Raw genomic sequence first — 20,450 nt, 5'->3', positions numbered from 1 at the left:
GATAAAAGGCAGGCCTCGCCAACAGAAGCCCTCAGATTCAAATCCTTCCACTGTCTGACACTTAGTAGCCAGGTCACAACTTCTCAGTGGCCCAAAGCAGCTCTCTTGAGCTATAACATAAATATACAAGTTGCTGACTTGCATCTCTGGAGAGAGGTGCCTACCAAGAGTTTCTTACACCTGTGAAATCACAGGTCCGGAGCAAAACAAACCAATAAGCATTCCAAAGTTATCCTGGGCTAAAGCCACTCTGCCACAAATCCCATCCAGTGGAGTGTGCAGTTTCTACACTAGAAGTCATGTAACATTTTGAGGCCTTATTTTTTATTTTTTCTATCTAAAATGTTGTAGGGAAATTCTGATGAGGAAAATTTCCCTTTACATATGTAGAACAACAACTATTCTATAACATATAGACTTGAAGAGCTTCCTGGAAAATAGAGAAGCTAAGTGACTTGCCCACTGTTAAAGTCAATATATGTCAAAGCCTGGACTTAAAAGCAGGTTTTCATGACAGAGCCAAGTTCTTGTTTGTTTGTTTGTTTGTTTTTTGGTGAGGCAATTGGGGTTAAGTGACTTGCTTCTAAGTCATGACATGAATTTAACTCCTATGCCAAGCCTCATAGTGTGGGTCACACAGCCAGGAAGTTTTTAAGTGTCTGAGGCCAGATTTAAACTCAGGAACTCAGGTCCTCCTGACTTCAAGACAGTGCTCTATCCACTTCATCATCTAGCTATCCCTACAGGTAAGTCTTTCCATCATGCCATAATGCATTAGCAAGTTGAGACACAATATTTAAATTATTAAGTAATTTAAGAATTGCTCAAGAAATTGCCACTAAGTATGTTCTAAGTAAAAACTGTGGCATTATGGCAAAGTTGAGGTGCTGATATAATATGGAATTTCAAGCTAATGATGCTATTCTCTAGTCTAATTAAATATATGATTTCTTTCCCCATTCAGTCATCTACTCTACTGTATTGCCAAGAAAACATAAGAAGCAGGATTTCCTGTCTCTTTTGGAAGTGGTTCTATATAGCTTCCTGGTACAGACTAAAACATCTCTTTCTCATCCCTTTTATTAATTCAATGCACCATCTAAATTTGCAAAACCATCTATGATCTCTAACATGCTTTATGGTTGATTATTAGGATAAAAAAGTTCTATTAAGCCTATTTCAAAGATTTTATAATAAACGTATTGTTAAAGTATGCTGTTTTTAAAAGTTTTCTTGAAAATTGAAGTATCTTTTAAAGTCCTTCATTAAAATTTGTAGCACAGCTATACATAGTTTTAATATAATGGAGATTATCACCCTCTCTGTTGGAGAAAGAGGACGGACAGGATAGGACAAGATAGGATAGGACATTGTAAGTTCTAATATTAATAGCTATGTTACCATAAAATAATGTGAACATTTCTAGAAACTTCTTTGGGAAGATAAAATGATTTCCAGTCAACTAGTTCCAGGTCTTCAAGATCACATCAAAAAGTTTCCCAAAGTTGATGAACATCAAGGCTTCAATATACGAATATTTTATAATATAATAATAAATTAGAACATAATGGATAATTGCTTGACAAGAATGTTTCAACTGTTATAAAATATACTAACAGAAAACCAATCAAAGAAAGTTTTCTACTTCTACTGTCTCTTCATTCTTCCTCTCCTCCTCAGGACACAGAATCATTCATTAAATGAGACATGCCAGTAGGGACTAACACCAATGCCTTCTACTCTTTCTACTCTCTACAGTTTCTAACAACTCTCACTCCCCCAAAATACTAAGTAAACTGTGTTATTACTTCTGTAGGGCTTTCAAATCCTGATTTCTAAGTGCTATGACTGCTTAGATCTTTCACTCGAATTTTTAAAGACCTGCTTACAAAGCTAATTCCTTGTGACTTTAAAAAACCGTTAAGTGTCAAACAAGTTTTTTGTTTAAAGAAGGGTTATATTTTGAATAAATCAAAACAATTCTCCATGTGCCAAAAGCAAGATTTATAGGTAACTTTGTCTGTAAAAGTTTCTGACTTTATGCCTTGTTATTTCCATGCTTCTAGATTAGAGAAATAAACTATAACTAATTTTGAAAGTTGGCATGGGAATCTAAAATTAGATAGAGAATCTGAAAAATGGAAAGACTCCACCTAGTCCTATATAGAAGTAGTATCAAGTCTAACTAGAAATGGTGTGTGTGTGTATGTGTGTGTGTGTGTGTGTGTGTGTGTGTGTATGTGTATGTCTGTCTGTCTGTTACTAAATCCTGCAGACTTAGAAAACCACATATCTATGTTAATGTACTTTTTTTTGTTAAATATTTCTCCAATTACATTTTAATCTGGTTTGGGCTGTATTTAGAAGAGTTGTGAGCAGCATGAAGCTCACAGGCCACATGTTTGACACCTGTACTTTACAGAAAATATAAGCTTCACTACAATATCCTTAAGTAATTATCCAGGCTCTAATTAAGATTAATTTACTAATTTATATAAAGCAACTTATTCCATTTTCAGAGATTTCAAAAAAAATTTTTTTTATATTGAATCAAATCTGCTTCTTGTAATTTTCACCTGTTGATTCTAGTTCTCCTTTCATGCAAGGTAATTCTAAACCATATTCTACATTACTATCTCTTAACTATGTGAAGCCATATCATATCTCCTATAAATTTCTATTTTAAATTAAATACTCCTAATTTCTTTTATTGGTACTGAAAAGGCATGGTTTAAAACTCCTCCCTTCTTCTCCTCTCACTGCCAAAAGTAAACAAGGTCATAATATAATTAGTTATCTGTCATAACAATAAAAAGACAATTTATCAAAGTCAAATATACTTCTACCTAATACAAATTTTGTAACTTCTTCCAAATCACATCTCCTTTAAGTAAGCCCCCTTTGCTCTATTCCTTGCTGAATATTGAAATATGACTTAATCCTTGAAGCAATCTGCCTGAAACCACATACAATAGTGATTCCTTTGGGTTGGTTATCTTGAAATTAAAACTTTCCTAATTTATAACATTCCTCTTCCCTAGTTCTGGTCCTATTGGATTAACCTCATTTTCTTTTGCTAGATCATCATCTATGTCTTGTCTCTCTTCTTTCAATGACCTATCATTTCATAGAAATTAAGTTATCATCTCAAATATGAGTCCTACATCTATATATGTAATGCATATATACCTCTCCTGAGATCCAGGTCCAAATCGCTATCAATTTGCCAAAACTGATTTCGTACTTTTTGCCTATAACCACCCTTCTTCCTAATCATTCTTTCTGGCAAAAGGTATGCAGTTTTAGAGTGACTGTTGACTCTTTTCTCCTCATTATCCCTCAAATCAAGCCAATATGCACTTATTAAGCAACTACATCTATTGTGTGACAGTGATAGAGATTCAGAGAAAGACAAAAAACCCTCTGATCTCAAGGAGCTTGCAATAACAACTATGAAGAAACAAGATATTTGTAGAATTTCAGGCAAGAGGTACAGCTAGTGAAAATATAGAGGTGAAAGAAGTGTCATTCAAGGAACAGGTTAATGTAACTGGATAGCAAAGTATATGGAGGAGAGTATTCCTAAAGTCCAAGTAATTGCCAAGTCTTCCAGACTCTTTCTCTACATTAATATGTTTCATATATGTGGCTTTCATTCCATTCACACCACAATCACCACAGTTGGCAATCTTTATTATCTCTCACCTGAATTACTGCAATAAAATTGTCATAGGTCTCCCTCTATCCTCTACCAAAAGGACAGATTTGAACATAGAACCAACTCCCTTGCTCAAAAAATTGTATAGGTTCTCTACTATCTCTTGGATAGAAAACAAACTTCTGATTATAGGACCTAAAATCCTACTACTTGTCCTGATGTACTGTGGTCCAATCAAATTGGCCTTTCTGATATCCACAGATGGCATTCCATCTCCATCTCCTACTTATGGGTCTATCCATAGATTGTTCTCATAATAGGCTCTACAATCTCACTTCTATTCCTTCAAATTCCTCAAATTCCATTTGGCCTCAGCTTAAATACTATCTTCCATATGAGGCATTCTTGAGCCTCTTGTGTTTAATGCAATCTACCTCTGTCTCATCAAAATTTCTTTATTTACTTGTTAGCAATTTTATATGTACTTTTATCTGTATACAAGTTGTCATCTTCCCAATTCATTTTTCCGTTGTGTCTAATATAGTACCTAGCACAAAGTAGATGTTTAATGAATGCTTGTTGAAATTAATTCCTCTTAGCAGTTGGTTGTCAGTTTTAAACAAAAAGAGGGGAGAGGAAAGGAATATATAGCTGTTTCTGACAATAGTTTTTTAAAATAGCAATAAAATTGTTCTGTAAGAAACGACCAACAGGATGATTTCAGAAAGGCCTGGAGAGACTTATACAAACTGATGCTGAGTGAAACGAGCAGGGCCAAGAGATCATTGTATACTTCAACAACAATACTATATGATGACCAATTCTGATGGGCCTGGCTATCCTCAGCAATGAGATGAACCAAATCAGTTCCAATGGAGCAGTAATGAACTGAACCAGCTACGCCCAGCGAAAGAATTCTGGGAGATGACTAAAAACCATTACATTGAATTCCCAATCCCTATATTTTTGCCTATCTGCATTTTTTATTTCCTTCACAGGCTAATTGTACAATATTTCAGAGTCCGATTCCTTTTGTACAGCAAAATAACGGTTTGGTCATATATACTTATTGTGTATCTAATTTATATTTTAATATATTTAACATCTACTGGTCATCCTGCCATCTGGGGGAGGGGCAGGGGGGGAAGGAGGGGAAAAATTGGAACAAGAGGTTTGGCAATTGTCAATGCTGTAAAGTTACCCATACATATAACCTGTAAATAAAAGGCTGTTTTAAAAAATAGCAATAAAAATAAGTGTGTCTACTGAGGCAAAGAAAACCCCAAATAAATTTTTGGTTAAGTAATAGAAAATTATTCTCTTACCTATTAATAATGAACCATGCAACAGTAAGCATTCCTGCTAACCAAGTTCCACTCATAACCCAGCTTGTTACAAACAACGCAGTCACATAAATTCCCTGTAATCCAAAAACTATACCAATGTAGAAATATACTGGCTCAATAACCTCCTGAAATAGGGGAAATATATGATGTTAGGATGGCATTTAAACTATTGTATTACTAAAACAAAATGAACTATATAAATATTAGCAAGCTAGAGGAATAATGCATACTTCACTACCAGTTGCTTGATATAGTACGCTGGCAATCAGTTCTGGATACAAAGTCATTTGTTGCACTGCATTTATAGTCTTCAGTGATACAGTTTTGTTGTTGTGTGTAAGCTCATAAACACCTAAAGAGAGAAAAATTCTTCTCCAGGTTATTTATTTCACTTGTTACACTCATGTAAAACTATATGGCTTTTGGCTGCCAGACTCATAGAAACATTCCTAGCAAAAATGTGTTTTAAGTTATCCATGCAAAAACTCTAAAAATTAAAGTTAAAATTCTTACCATGCCAAGTAATTTTATCAATAAATACTGCTGAAAAAGAATCCACATCAAAGGAAAATATAATTTTTACATAACTAACTGTTAATAACATATTAATGAAGTTTTCACTTTTTTTTTCTTTATTGAATCTTTAATATCTAAAACCCAATTTGTTCAGTTGTTTTCTTGCTACATATTTATATGACAGCACAAAATTTAATGGTACCTGGAAATCTAACACTACACCTCACAAAAAAATTCCACCAATAGAAGGATGTACATGAAGAGTGAAGGAAAGAAAAGAGAAAATATTGTGAGAATTAAAGATGAAATAGTTGGATTCTACTTTGAAATTATGGTACATTCAAAGAAAGAAAGCAAAGAAGCAATTGCAATCTTTTTGAATATTTCAATAAATCCAATGGGTGATATTACCTTAGGCATTTTAATCAACATATTTCATAAATATATAGTTGATCACATAGATTAGTGCTTATAATGAACTAGAATTTTCTAAAGCAATCAAAAAGTTAAAAAACTGAGGTATGTCACGGTAAAACTGAGATCATTAATGTTAAAAAAAAATGAGAGAGGCAAATCATTCTTAAAGATTTTTTTGGAAATCTTAAAGAAGTAGCTTTGAAAAATGTTTTATTTTGATACTGGGAGTCCTTCTCAGTATAGTCTTTACATCATAATCAGGGAAGGCAATCTAAAATATAGTACTATCCTTTATATTAGTCTCTCTTTCGCTTAAAAGTTTGAGAAAGATCAAGAATTATCCTAAAAAAAAAAAATCTAATTTTCTTAACAGATTATCACACTCAGGTGCCCCTATATGAAAAATATAATTTTTGTTTACTTCAGAAGCCTTTTAATGATTAAACATGTAAACATGAGTGTCATACCTCTTTCAAATGAAGGAGCCTTTAACATTTCTTTATAAAAGGAGTAATAAATGGCACTGTCACCCTGAAATGTGATTTCCCGTTCAAGCTCCTAAAAGAAAATCAAATTATTATTAAAATTGTCATTTCTTGAATTTTTCCCACAATTTCCCTTTTCCCTTTACTTTTGAGAATGACTAGATATTGTCAAACAGGTTGTTTTGGTGCTATGACTTTAGAAGTAGCACAAATTCTATACAAAATAAGGTTTCTGATTGATCTGCAATTTATTTATCCCTTTATTCAAAGAAATGTTCAAATTTTCCTACATAAACTAAAAGCCATGTTAAAGTAAGATTTTTTTTTCATAATCTGGCACATCTTAATTAAACAAGCATCTAGAATGGACTGTAATTTGTAATTCACCTTTCAGAAAACAGAAAAAGTCTACAACAGAAATCAGAAGAAATGTCTTAAGAATAAGGAGACAATGGAACAAGTGATCATGAAAAGTGAAGTGTTAGTGCATAAATCAAGGACAGATTTAATAGAAAATGATTCATGCTTCAGTTCTACCAAATAAAAGACACCAGAATAAGCCTAATAGCCGTATCAGTTCTATTATCCTTCTAACAATACACTTAAAACAGCACCCAGTTGGACCACATACTGGGTCAAAAAAAAAAAAAAAAAAAAAGCTAAAAAGTACTTCTGGAAATTCACTGTAGAAAAGCGAAGTTATTCTGAACCTGTCAAAATGACATTCATGAAATGTATCTAAAAACTCCCCTTTTCTAACCCTGAATTAAGTTTTTATGAAGGCCTAAATCTCATTCACAAGACAAACATTTCCAGAAGTTAAATTCTAGAATTAAAATAAACTAGGTTTGCCTTCAGTCTCAAAAATGCAACTCTGAATAAGTAAATTAAGTAAATACAATATACCCCAGTAGTTTTAACCAAGTCAAAAAAGGTAATCAGTAGTTTTTAACAGTCATTTTCTGATGTAGATAAGTTAAAGTATAGAGCACCATTTCTATCATTCAGAATTTATGTCCAACCCCCCACCCCCCCAAAAAAACAAAAAAAAATCACTATCTAGGTTAAAGTAAAACTAAAGCATATGACCAATGATAACATTGTGAATTATGTCAACATATCAATGAATGACAAACTTCAATCACAGGATTGTTCTGCTAACAAGAAACTGTAACTATAAAGACAAGTACCAAAACAAAATTATTTAAACAGAAAAAAACCCACCATAAACATCATCATGGTTATTAAGAATTCCAAAGCCAATCAATATACTCCATTTTTACTTGAGATGGAGATTATCTATTCAACAAAAAATCTTAAAAATGATGTGGTTTATCTCTTGACTTTTGAGAGGAAAACTAGGAGGGAGGGAGAAGGCATTTGAAAATTAGACCTTTACAAACATCCTAGGTATTGGAAATTAATTGTTTAATATTTTGATAACTTCGTTTGTTTTTTTGTTGTAGTTTATTTGTTTGTTTGAGGCAATTGGGGTTAAGTGACTTGTCCAGAGTCATACAGCTAGTATTATGTCTGAAACCGAATTTGAACAAAGGTCCTCCTGACTTTAGGACCAGTGCCAGTGTGCCATCTAACTGCCCAAATGTGTTTAATATTGAAACATTAACTAATAAGTAGTAATTATAAAGTACCTTTAGTACAAATAAAGAATTTTACTAACATATTTAATATTTGGTTGAACCAGTTTCATAATGGAACATTACCACCACACATAAGACTACAAAGTTCAAGGCGAAAGGAAAAAAAAACTATTAATTATTTCACAAGTTTATATATTCCACTGAATAATTCTCAAAAAATATTTCTATAAGTTTGCCAAATATAGAGGGTTGGAACTTTGAAGAAGTATACTTGAAAGAAGGTATTAACTCAGTAGAATTGATAAGATCATGGTTCTCTAGTTCACATATATACTTAGCACTTAGCATGGTGATGTAATGGTTCTCTAGTTTATACATATTCAGTATACTGTAATGATGTAATTGTAATAGGGTATTTAAACTGGGGACAAAATCAGACTCAGAAGGAGACTGGTAGAGACTGGTAGAGACTGGCAGAATGCTGGAAGAGACTGGGTCAGACAATCAGACTGTGAGTTAGACTGCTGGCAGAGTCTGTGAGCCAGACTGACTGAGACTGTGGAACAGACTGGTTCAGACTGGAAGACTGAAGGAGACAATAAAGACATTGGACTTTATTCCTGACTATTCTCATGGTGATAATTCTGCTGAGTCCCAAGGCCCTCCAGAAAGCTAGCCCAGACATTACAGCCAAGGAACATATTCTCTGAACTAGTCACAACTATAAATAGCGCAACCTTAAATTGTCCATAGATAATAAATATCCTACACATCTAGCTTCCTATAAAACATATTTCTTGACAGCACAAAATACTCAAGAAGCCTCAAAATTCTACCTTACCTGTCTGCTGGAAAACCAGAATCTCCGCTCATGGTATGTTGACAAATAGAGTGCATACATCATACCACTAGTAACTGCTGCAAGACAGCCCAAGAAAAGCTTTGCAAAACGCTGAAATAATATATCTGAAAAAGGATAGTAAAAGCAATCATAGATATATAGACACTAACATAATACCCTAAAGAAATGACTCAACATCCCTAATTCATCATAAAATTTCCTGTTTAAGTTTATTAAAGTTAAAAGCATAATACCCTCAATGTGACTGCAAGTTCTTTGAAAAAGAGAGAAAAAACCCTTACAAAAGGATTTCTCACATTTACCACAAATATATTACTAAGCAATAAAGAAAAATATTAGAAAAATAAAACTTATGAATATTATTGAAATATATAAAGAAGCATTTTACTTCTAAATTTTTTTAGTTTTTAAAATTGGGATTAATAACTATCTGCTTTCAAAAGTGATTTAAGCTTATTATTACTTGCAAATTACTATAAAAACATTTACTATATTATTTAACAGAAATATTCCTCAAGATAAGTGGGTCCTAACCTGGAGCCTATGAGCATTTTTAAAAAAACAGAATTGGTTTCCTTTACAATAATTTTGTGCATGAATAACATTATTCTTAGAAGGGGTTCACAGGCTTCATCAGACTATTAAAGGAGTTCATGGCACAAAAAAGGGTTAAGAACTATTATACCAAAAAGAAGTTTATATTCAAAGGATATGAGAAACTCCAGTATCTAATAAATTAAAGATTAAAAGCCTCAAATTATAATTTGGAAAAAAGTTGCAAGTGCTTATTAGCTCACATTACATTATTGCTTAATGATTATATTTTTGCAAGTACTATTATGTGGTAGTGTCTGTTATATGAGATAAAGAATTAAACAATGATTGTTAACATAAGATATTAGCTGAAAAAGAAAAATAAGCAGAATTTCTAAATCAGACACTTTGACAGAAGCCTTTTAAGTAACTCGCATGCAAAATATTAATTCAGATGATTATCATTTTTGAGTGGCACTATCAACTTAATCCTATACTGGGGACTAAAAATTTCCACAAGGACATAATAGAAGCATTAAGAACGTATAATTGAATATTGGCCTACTAAATATTTTGTTCTTCAAGATTTTTTACTGTGTGTGTTGGAAGATCAGTGTTTATTCTGTGTGTGTGTATAAAAATTTTTAGCATCTAAGGAATATTTCAGTTTAAAATATAGGATGAAAATAAAATAGTTACTTCTGATTTTAGTGACACTGCTGATATATACCATATAATCTAGGACTAATCACAAAATTTTTACACGTCATAGAATCTGCATTTGTAAAAGGAAGATAACCATAAAGTTTATTCACAGGATTCATCATTCTGTTAACTAGGGGAAGAAAAGTACTGACTGCATAGGCAGTTTGAAATTTACAAATGATATGTTTTCCAACTTGCAAGTCTGGTATCTGACCTAGAACACATTTTTCTATAGAAACCATATTAATTCTGTAGAACAGTCAAAAAACAAACTGAAACACTGTATATTTTCAGTTAGTCAACTTTTTCTTTGTACCACCTCAAAATATATATTTAAATCAAATAAAGCACTTTGAAATAGATTTACAATGCTCAAATCCTTAGTATAATCAGTACATGCTCTGCATGGAATAGCCATTCTGGAATATTCACTCTGAGTCTTATCCACTGCCTACTCTCCCAAATGTGCCAGTCACTTGGCATGAAAATTAAGAAGATGGATGAAAACAATCACACCAGAGGCATGAGGCATTAAAAGGCACTCTCAAAAGCAGAGACTGTGATTTCTATCCCATTGGGTCCCAAAGTCAAATTAATGACTTTTTTTTTTTTAACTACAAGTGAAATGGAAATGGTAAAAAGTTGATGATGATGGAAAAAAATTCCAAAAATTATGCGTCCAAGTAGCTAAACCTAATAGACAGGTAGAAATCAAGAAGGGGAAAAAAAGGGTAAATTTAAGAACACTGTGGTTAGAGGAAAAGATTAGAGACAACTCTGAAATTAATATGACTTACATTTGGGAGACCTCTTCATAGTTGAAATATCTCTGGTTTTCTCTGGTAGAGTTTGTAGAGCTATTTGCTCATTTTCAGGGCAGCTTGACTTTTTCCTCTCACGTAATTCTGGTGATGATCCTTAATATTTAAGAAAATTATTTCAACTTTATATGTGGTGAACAATTATTCTATATTGTTAGGTGAGCACAATGTGTAGAAGTAGAAATGTACTGATATAATTTCTGATACTAAGAAAACATTCTTAGTATTCTACCAGTATGTCTCTCACAAACTATTCTTTGCTCTCTCTTCCTACTGTTACCATACTGATATAATTATATTTACCATCTACCTGATCTACTGTACCAGTTTTCTAGTAGGGCTTCATGCTTCTACTTTTTCCCTCCTCAAAACTATCTTTTAGTGTATATATCTAGAATAACCTTGCAGAATCAAAGTAAGAGTTTAAAGGGATCTTGAGAGTTCAATCTTCTCATTTTATAGATGAAGAAACCAAGATTTAAGAGAGATTAAATAGTCCAAATTTGAATTTAGGACTCTGATGCTAAATCTTTTCATCACACCATATTTCTTTCCAATAATTTTCCCCATACACAGAATTCTCATACTTCTACTAAATTTTTTTCAGTGCTTTCATATGTTCTAGGAAATAAAATTCAAATTATTTTCCTCCTCATTCAAGATTTTCCACAATTTGATGCTCTCTACAAAATCTTTTCGCTTCTAGGTCTTCTCTACTCTCCTAGGCCTAGAATGTCCTGCCTGCCCCTCTTGAACCAAATTCCTTGTTCCTTGTTTAGTTATTTTAGCCATGTCTGACTCTTTGAGACTCCATTTGGGATTTTCTTGACAAAGGTACTAGAATGGTTGGCCATTTCCTACTCCAGCTTATTTTACAGATAAGGAAACTGAAGCAAACAGAATAAAGTGATTTGCTAAGGATTACTAAAGTAACCATGTCTAGTACTCTGATCACTATGCCATCAATCTGCCCCTACCAGTCCTTTAAATGATGCTGCTTCAAATGCTACTTCTTCCATGAAGCCTAATTTAGGTAAACTCTTCTGATTTTAAGTTAATAATCACTCCATGCTACCACCCCTTATATCTCAGAACTGTTTATTTTTTCTTTTTGAATCTAATATGCTTTCATGTTATTATTATACTTATTATTACTGTATAAATTCTATACTAGAATATAATTTACAACTTAATACATACAGAAATACAAAGGGACTTCTTTGTATCTCCTCCAACACCTAAATGTCCAGGAACAAATTAATCAGTTTTCCCCTGCCTCAGATCTCTTCCAATTGAAGTCCACTGCACACTCAGCTGCTAAAATGATCTTTCTGAAGTAAAAATCTGACCATATTATTCTCCCTTCTCTCACTTAATAAATGCTTGTGACTCCCTATAATATCCAGGATCAAAGATGAAATCTTGTGTTTGATGGTATGTGAACCAGTATGACTTCAAAAAGGGCCAAGGAATGGTTGATATGATATTTGCAGCCCAACTATTACAGGAAAAATGACCTTTGATTGTCACTCATAAGGACACATAGAAGATCATGGCAAAATTTGATTGCCTAGAGAAGTTCATGAGTATTGTAGATCAGTTTCATGATGGCATGCTTGCATGTTCTGGATGAAAGATGATGCTCTTATGATTTCACAGTCACCAATAAGTGAAGCAGGACTGTGTGCTTGCTTTTTAGTATGACATTTTCCGTGATATCAGATGCCTTCAACAATGAAGAAAATAGAATCAAGTGAAAAGAGCTATCTGTATCCAGAGAAAGAACTAGAACTATGGAGACTGAATGTGAATTAAAGCATAATACTTTCACCTTTTCTGGTGGTGGTGGTGGTTTTTTTCCCCTTTTGATCAGATTTTTCTTGCACAGCTGATGAATATAGAAATGTTTAGAAGAATTGCACATGCTTAGCCTATAGTAAATTCCTTGCTGCCTAGCAGAGAGGGGGGGAAGGGAAGGAGAGAAATATGAATACAAGGATTTGCAGGGGTGAATGTTGAAAACTATCTTTGCATATATTTGGTAAAATCAAAAGGTATTATAAAATATTTTTTAAAATGTAAAAAAGAAAAAGAAAACAGAATTGAAGTCAATTACTTTCCTCCTCATTCAAGATTTTCCACAATTTGATGCTCTCTACAAAATCTTCCCATTTCTAGGTCTTCTCTACTCCCTTAGCCTGGAATGTCCTTGCCTGCCCATCTTGAACCAAATTGATGGCAAACTTTTTAACTTGAAAAGTTACAAGCCAAGACTAAAATGTAGGGAGATTTGATGCATGATTTATTTTTGTCTGCAGATAATGGTGCATTAAAAACAGTCTTTGAGGCTGACATACAACAGATCATGAATTGATTCTCTGCTACTTGTGCCAATTTTGCCTGATAACACCATGAAAGGTGTTCCTCTATCAGCCTACTCCACATCATCCCAAATGAAGAAATTCTGAATGCTTTGAATAAGTTCATGTCTTGGCAAAACACTTTCTGGTGATGTTCACATAGATGATGAGACTGAGGTATCATACACTATCTGAGGTAGCTCAGTGCTTGGGAGGCTTCAAAGAAAATGAAGAACAAAAGAGTTAGGCAACATAACAAACTGAAGGTCTACAGAGCTACTGTGCTATCTTTACTATTGTATGCCTGCGAAACCTGGATGGTTTATGAGCAACACGCCAACAAAGTGAATGGCTTCCACTTGAATTGTATTAGAAGACTCAGAAGATAATCTGGTAAGGTAAGACAAGATACTGGACACTGAGGTCCTCCTCTTGAGCTGAAATGCCAAGCATTCAAACTCTACTTCAGAGAGTACTACTCTAATGGGCTAACCACTAAGTCCAAATGCTAAACACATGCTTATGTAGAAGACTATCTTACAGAGAACTTGCACAAGGCAAACTCTCACATGATGGTAAGAAGTGGTACAAGAACATTGCCAAGATCTCTCTGAAGAACTTTAGTATTGATTGTGAGAGTTGAGAGATACTGGCACAGGATCCTCCATCATGCCATGCCTGCATCAAAAGATGGTATACTCTATGAGCAAATCTGAATTATAGTAGCATAGAGGAAATGTAAATTGCATAAATCCAAAGACAATTTTATCCCAAATGTTTTCATGGACTACTTGTATCTACCCTAAAAGGTAAAGCCTTCTGAACTTGTATTGGACTGATCAGCTACAGTTGAACATACTGTACCTGACCCCCAACATCGTGCTATTGACGGGAGTGAACCCTGAAATTAGATTCGGGGTCTCAGACTCTCCCATGGGAAAAAAGCATACTCTCTCAGACAAGCCTTTTCCAAGTTAAGTGGAGTCATTCAATTGGAGATCTTAGTCAAATCACCCTCCATTGATCTTTTAGAGGTGCCCTGGATCCTCTTCAGGAAATTCCAGGCCCTGGCAAAAAGCCTTCAAAATGATTTTACTCAGTTGGAGATCTGGGCCTGATATTCCTATGGAGTGGCTTGAAACTCCAAGATAAGTACTCTCTTTTTAACTGGAAATCTAGGCCTGGGGGCACTGACAACATTGAAGGATTCTCATTCTATTTTGAATGGAAGCCTTAGCTAGGCCAATAAAAGACAATTTTGAACACCAAATTTCTGCAGAAGTCTAAAGTAGAATTATACTTTGACAATGAAACAAAGCTTCCTGCCAAGACTCCTGCCGGCTGTGAAGATAACCTCTTCTCAGTGTTAAACTTTATTTTCCTAACAAGATCTCTTGCCACTAAAAAGTCTGTCTTCCTAACAAAGCTGGCTTCTCAGTGCCAATAAACTTCCCTTTTCTGTCATTCAGATTTCGGGTGTGTAAATTCTTTCACACTGGACCTGTGTCTCCACCCACAATTCTGTATACTGCCACTAAGCGCATCATTATCATTGGTCTTCTCCATTCAATAAACTCCAGTGGTTCCCTAATACCTTCAGAATCAAACCAAAAAAAAAAAAAAATCTGTTTGGCTTTTAAAGCCTTCTTACTCTCTTTCCTATCTTTCTTCTCATTCTAAAGTCCTTCTCTCTACAGATTATGCAATTCTTGGAACACTGGGCTCCTTGCTGTTCCTTTCACAAGGCACTATATCTTCCAATTCTATACATTTTCTGGGCCCAAAGTTGTATCTGGGGAATATTCATAGTTAATGGGAAGGATCTTGATGAAGATTTAGTAAAAGAGACTAAAAGAATAGGCAGACAGATAAGAAAACAAGGAGAAAGCAATGTCATGAAAACATAGAAGCGTGCTTTCCCTATTTGTTTCCAATTTATCATCTATACTTTGCTTATAGAAAGTTGTTTGCATGTTATTTTCCACATTAAACTGAGTTTCTTGAGAACTGCTGTTACAGTATTTCCTTGTATCCCCAGTGCTTAATGAAGGTTGGCATAGCATAGACACTTAATAAATGCTTGATTTGATTTTTTGTTGCTCATTTCACACAACAACACCATCTTCTAACTCCATGCCTTTTCACTGGCAGGTCACCATTCTTGAAATGCTCTGCCTCCTCATCTGTGTCTCCTGGCCTTCCTTAAGGAAGTATCCAAAAAAAGGAGAGGCAACAATCCATATGATTTTGATTCTGATTATACTACACATGGAGCCTTATGTCCAATTTTCCATGTCAATTTCAGGAAAGACACGAAAAACTATGATACACAGAGGTGAGAAACCAAGATGATGAAGGTATTAGAGACCATCCCTGATAAGATTTTAAAAACAAAATTTAACAAAAATTTCCCATGATCTATTCCTTCTTCTAGTGCAAAATTAAAACAAAACTTTTTAAACAAATAGTCAAGCAAAACAACCTCTTCCCCCACCATTAGTCATGAATAATAACAAAATGCTTCAATCTAAATTCTGAATAAATCTCCAATAAGGATATTGATAGGATGTGCCATTATGAGTCCTCTGGAATAGTAGTAGATCACTATATTGATCAGAGTTCTTAAATATTTCAAAATTATATCCTTATAATATTGTATTAAATTGCTATTATATAATTTTTTTTTCTCTTGGGTCTGCTCACTCCATTCTGCTTCCATTCATCAAAAGCTCAAGTTTCTCTGAAATCATCTTTCATAATTTCTTATAGCACAATAGCATTTCATCACATTCTTTTACCATAGTTTATTTAGTCACTCCCCAATTGATGGGCATCACCTCAATTCCTAGGTCTTTGTCACCACAAGCAGAGCTGCTATATTTTTGTATATATATAGATCCCTTTCCTCTCTGAAGTATAAATTTAGTAGTGTAACTTTACTGGTGTAAATGAAGATTTTATTATAAAACAAAGCTGCCATATTTGACTTTATATTTAACACTTTACGTTTCAAAACGTAAAAACCATCCTTAACTAGAAGATCAAACAAAAACAGTAATGCCAATAAGGTCACAGTTATTCAAAATAGTTGGCAGTTATAGAGTATCCCAAAAAGTTTTTAGAACATAGGCCAAAAGGGATTTTTTGTTATCTCTAGGTTTATTTATAACACTTTTTATAATAAAATTCCAAAGAGGAAAGCATTATTTAAAAAATATCAAATACAAAATATTAAATAAAGCTCAGCATGACAAAAACATTACCACAAAGCAGAACCATTTATTTTCCCCCCATTTCCTTCATTTTTACCTATATAGTTTATAAGAGGGGAAAAAAAAGCTTTGGAAAATGTTTCTATTAATTACACAAGTGCAAAAGGGAATATTCAAATTACTATACAATTGAAATTCATCAGTAATAGAAAAGATCAAAAGATATTTAATCAGGTAATGAAAAAGGAGATTTACTTTGTCTTCCAACACCACATTGTAGCCACAAAATGAAAACCAATTCAGATTTGAGTCTACATAGCACATATTATCAACTGCAAATGAGCCATTAGGTTTTGAAACTGGTTTTATAAAGTATCTTAAATTTAGGTCAACTCTGAAACCTCGAACAGGAGGCAACTACCTCTATATGGCCATAGGTTTAGTATAGTAAGCCAGAGGAAGCTACAATTCTACTGAACTCGAAACTTTTTCCTATGTAGTTGAAAAAAATTTAGGTCTCAACTAGACCAAACGTCCCCCCCCACACACACATACACACTACAACTCTTTCTGTGTCCTCCTTAGGGATATAAGCATCTACTGCCATATAAAAATCACCACCACACATTATTATATTAACACTTACTATGTCTCTATTACTACCAGCATTACAGCGGCAACAAAATACAAACTTGTAGCAATGCTTCACCCAGAACTTATACTGCTTATCGTTCCTTCTGCCCCTGAGGTTTTGTCACTTATTCAGTTTTTTTTTTTTTTTTTTTTTTTTTTTTTTTTTATTTAATAGCCTTTTATTTACAGGATATATACATGGGTAACTTTACAGCATTAACAACTGTCAAACCTCTTGTTCCAAATTTTTTTTTTTTTATTTAATAGCCTTTTATTTACAGGATACATACATGGGTAACTTTACAGCATTAACAATTGCCAAACCTCTTGTTCCAATTTTTCCCCTCTTACTCCCCCACCCCCTCCCCTAGATGGCAGGATGACCAGTAGATGTTAAATATATTAAAATATAACTTAGATACACAATAAGTATACATGACCAAAACGTTATTTTGCTGTACAAAAAGAATCAGACTCTGAAACATTGTACAATTAGCTTGTGAAGGAAATAAAAAATGCAGGTGGGCATAAATATAGGGATTGGGAATTCAATGTAATGGTTTTTAGTCATCTCCCAGAGTTCTTTCTCTGGGCATAGCTGGTTCAGTCACTTATTCAGTTCAATGCCCTCACTACTAAAGCAGGCACAAGTTTTAAGGAGGGAAAGCTATACATGGAATTTAGAAGATCTTTATAATGTACTACTACTCCCTGACCACCTCTTCAGAAAGTCCTTCAATCTTAATTCTGCCTGAGAGCACTTTTCTCCATCTTCAACCCCATCACTTGCCTCGCCAAACTTTTCACACTGTCCCCTAACTAATCAGCACTGGAAACTCTGGTTCTTCCAATTCCATTATTCTTATTTAAATACTTCCCCGTAATATCCCCCAATTCGGCTTGTCCCCGTTTTCTCCAAACCTGTCTCTTTTTATCATTTTCTCCCGCTAAGACCCTTCCCCTCACCCCCACTCCCGCCAGAATAATCTAGTGTAGTTCTGTTCGGCAGCGCCTCAAAGAAGAATTTAAGAGATGCTTTTGGAGAACCAGGAAACTCTTTTCAACTCCTTTCAACCTTCCCAATCTGTGTCTCTGTCTCTGTCTCTCTGTCTCTGTCTCACACACACAGGATAAAACAATCCATATACAAAAGATTCCCAGATCTTTTCTTTCGAATAATGTCCATCACCTCCAAGAACGAATCCCGGCACTCGTCATTTGCAACAAAATCCCTCCAGTCTGCCCTAAAAGCCTCGAGCTTACATCAAATGCTAATTGTCTTCCTGACACCCCCTTCCAGCCTCCTACCTCGCCAAATGCTAGTCTTCTCATTAACATCTGTGCCCCGATCCCAAATAGTACCGCTCTACCATCTCCCTCCTCCCTCCTCCCTCCTCCTCCTCCTCCCATCCCCCTCCTTCCCCAAACGTTACCCCCCCCCGCCCCCCTCCTTCCTCGCCCTTGCACAAGGAGCTGCCCCACCGGTCCCCTTTTACCGGTCCCAGCCCCCGACACCTCCTCCCATCTGCTCCACAAAGTTACCGTCCTAGCACCCCTTTCTCTCTAGCACCGCTCCCCTTCCCAAGCCCAGACGCTAGTCGCGCCGCTCCGGCCCTCTCCCCGAGGCCCCGCACCGCTCCCAGTCCCGCCGGGAGCCCCCAGGGTCTCCGTCACCTTCTTCCTCCTCCATCTCCGGCCCGAGACGTCGCAACGCCGCCACTGCCGCCTCGTCCTCAGCTCAGGTCCGGCCTCACCACCGCCGCCCCCGAAGCCGCCGGCCTTTAGGATCCCGCGGAGCCGATCCAGCCCCGGCCCCGGCCCCCGCCAGCGCCGCCACGGCCCCGCGCCTCCGCTTCCGGACACGCCCCCCTCCGGTGCCTCGGCCAACGGCGTCCTCCCGCCGCCCCAGAGAGGGGGCCCGCCTCAGGAACCAGTGTGCGGGGGCTGCGCAGCGGCCGGAGCATTTGTGAGCGGCACCGCGGGCGGCAGCGGGGGCGGGGCCTCGGAGCCCAGGGGCTTCTCCAGCCTGTGCCCATGCGCGAGTCTGCAGGCTAAACTGTTTGCGTGATAATGCTAAAAACGCTCAAGTCTCCACCAGGATAAACGTGACAGAGTAGCCATAACTCCCATAAGCCGAATTTCAGAGATGGGGGAGGGGTTACATAATCTTACATAATCTTAAATCGGGAGGTCCCTCGGGGCATCTAATATACATGCATGGATAAAGTGCGTACCGACATTTACGTGCGTGCACGAAACAATGTATACATACACAGATATGACGTAATCTATACGTGGTATATGTGTGCATATATTTATATCCTATTAGATGGCCCCAAACCCAGCGCTAGCTTTGTGATCATATATCCGTGTACATATGGATGTATGTTTAAAAGCCTTTATTGTGCCAAATTAGTAGATGATTATGAGAAATATTCATACACTGATGCTGAGTGAAACGAGCAGGGCCAGGAGATCATTATATACTTCAACAACAATACTAGATGATGACCAGTTCTGATGGACCTGGCCATCCTCAGCAACGAGATCAACCAAATCATTTCCAGTGGAGCAGTAATGAACTGAACCAGCTACGCCCAGAGAAAGAACTCTGGGAGATGATTAAAAACCATTACATAGAATTCCCAATCCCTGTATTTATGCCCACCTGCATTTTTGATTTCCTTCACAAGCTAATTGTACAATATTTCAGAGTCTGATCCTTTTTGTACAGCAAAATAACGGTTTGGTCATGTATACTTATTATGTATCTAATTTATATTTTAATGTATTTAACATGTACTGGTCATCCTGCCATCTGGGGGAGGGGGTGGGGGGTAAGAGGTGAAAAATTGGAACAAGAGGTTTGGCAATTGTTAATGCTGTAAAGTTACCCATGCATATATCCTGTAAATAAAAGGCTATTAAATAAAAAAATTAAAAAAAGAGAAATATTCATACACCTTGCGACTACATTAATTCTGTGCGCTGCCTTTGTAAAATAGGGGTGACATCTGCTGCCCCGTTGCAGCCTGCTTCCGTTAGTAGTATGGAAGCTAAAAATGCATATCTGTATGATTTATAGATTTACATACATACACAAATATATACATATACCTCAAGTATGTATATGCATATGTGCATTACATATAATCTATGTGCATACAGATCCAGCCTGCGCCACAATGCAAATCCCCTTTATCAGCAGCAAAATGTAGCAGAAAGAGGATTGTTTTTGAAGCTGGACTAAGTTCAAATCCCAGCATGACCGTTTCCTAGCTTTCTGACCAAGAGGCAAGT

At 35.7% G+C, this 20,450-nt stretch overlaps 1 protein-coding gene across 3 annotated transcripts in view; it reads right to left on the bottom strand.

Annotated features, from left to right (window-relative positions):
* Positions 1-18,939, bottom strand: part of DPY19L4 (dpy-19 like 4) — a 54,731-nt gene extending 35,792 nt beyond the window's left edge. For 2 of the 3 annotated variants that reach the window (XM_031947001.1, XM_031947002.1), the window contains exons 1-6: positions 18,825-18,939; positions 10,922-11,041; positions 8,865-8,989; positions 6,405-6,495; positions 5,235-5,356; positions 4,984-5,129 (exon numbers count right to left, since the gene is read on the bottom strand). In XM_031947001.1, coding sequence (XP_031802861.1) covers positions 4,984-5,129; positions 5,235-5,356; positions 6,405-6,495; positions 8,865-8,989; positions 10,922-11,041; positions 18,825-18,840 — 620 coding nt within the window. In that variant the 5' untranslated portion in view covers positions 18,841-18,939. Of the gene's footprint in view, positions 1-4,983; positions 5,130-5,234; positions 5,357-6,404; positions 6,496-8,864; positions 8,990-10,921; positions 11,042-18,824 lie in introns of those variants that run through there. The other variant, XM_031947003.1, reaches the window with a different exon arrangement.
* Positions 18,940-20,450: the final 1,511 nt, after the last annotated feature.

Source organism: Sarcophilus harrisii, chromosome 1 (assembly GCF_902635505.1).
Source record: "Sarcophilus harrisii chromosome 1, mSarHar1.11, whole genome shotgun sequence".
Taxonomy (NCBI): Eukaryota; Metazoa; Chordata; class Mammalia; order Dasyuromorphia; family Dasyuridae; genus Sarcophilus; species Sarcophilus harrisii.
Note: the sequence above shows the minus strand (reverse complement) of the source record. Positions and strands in the feature narration are given on the sequence as shown.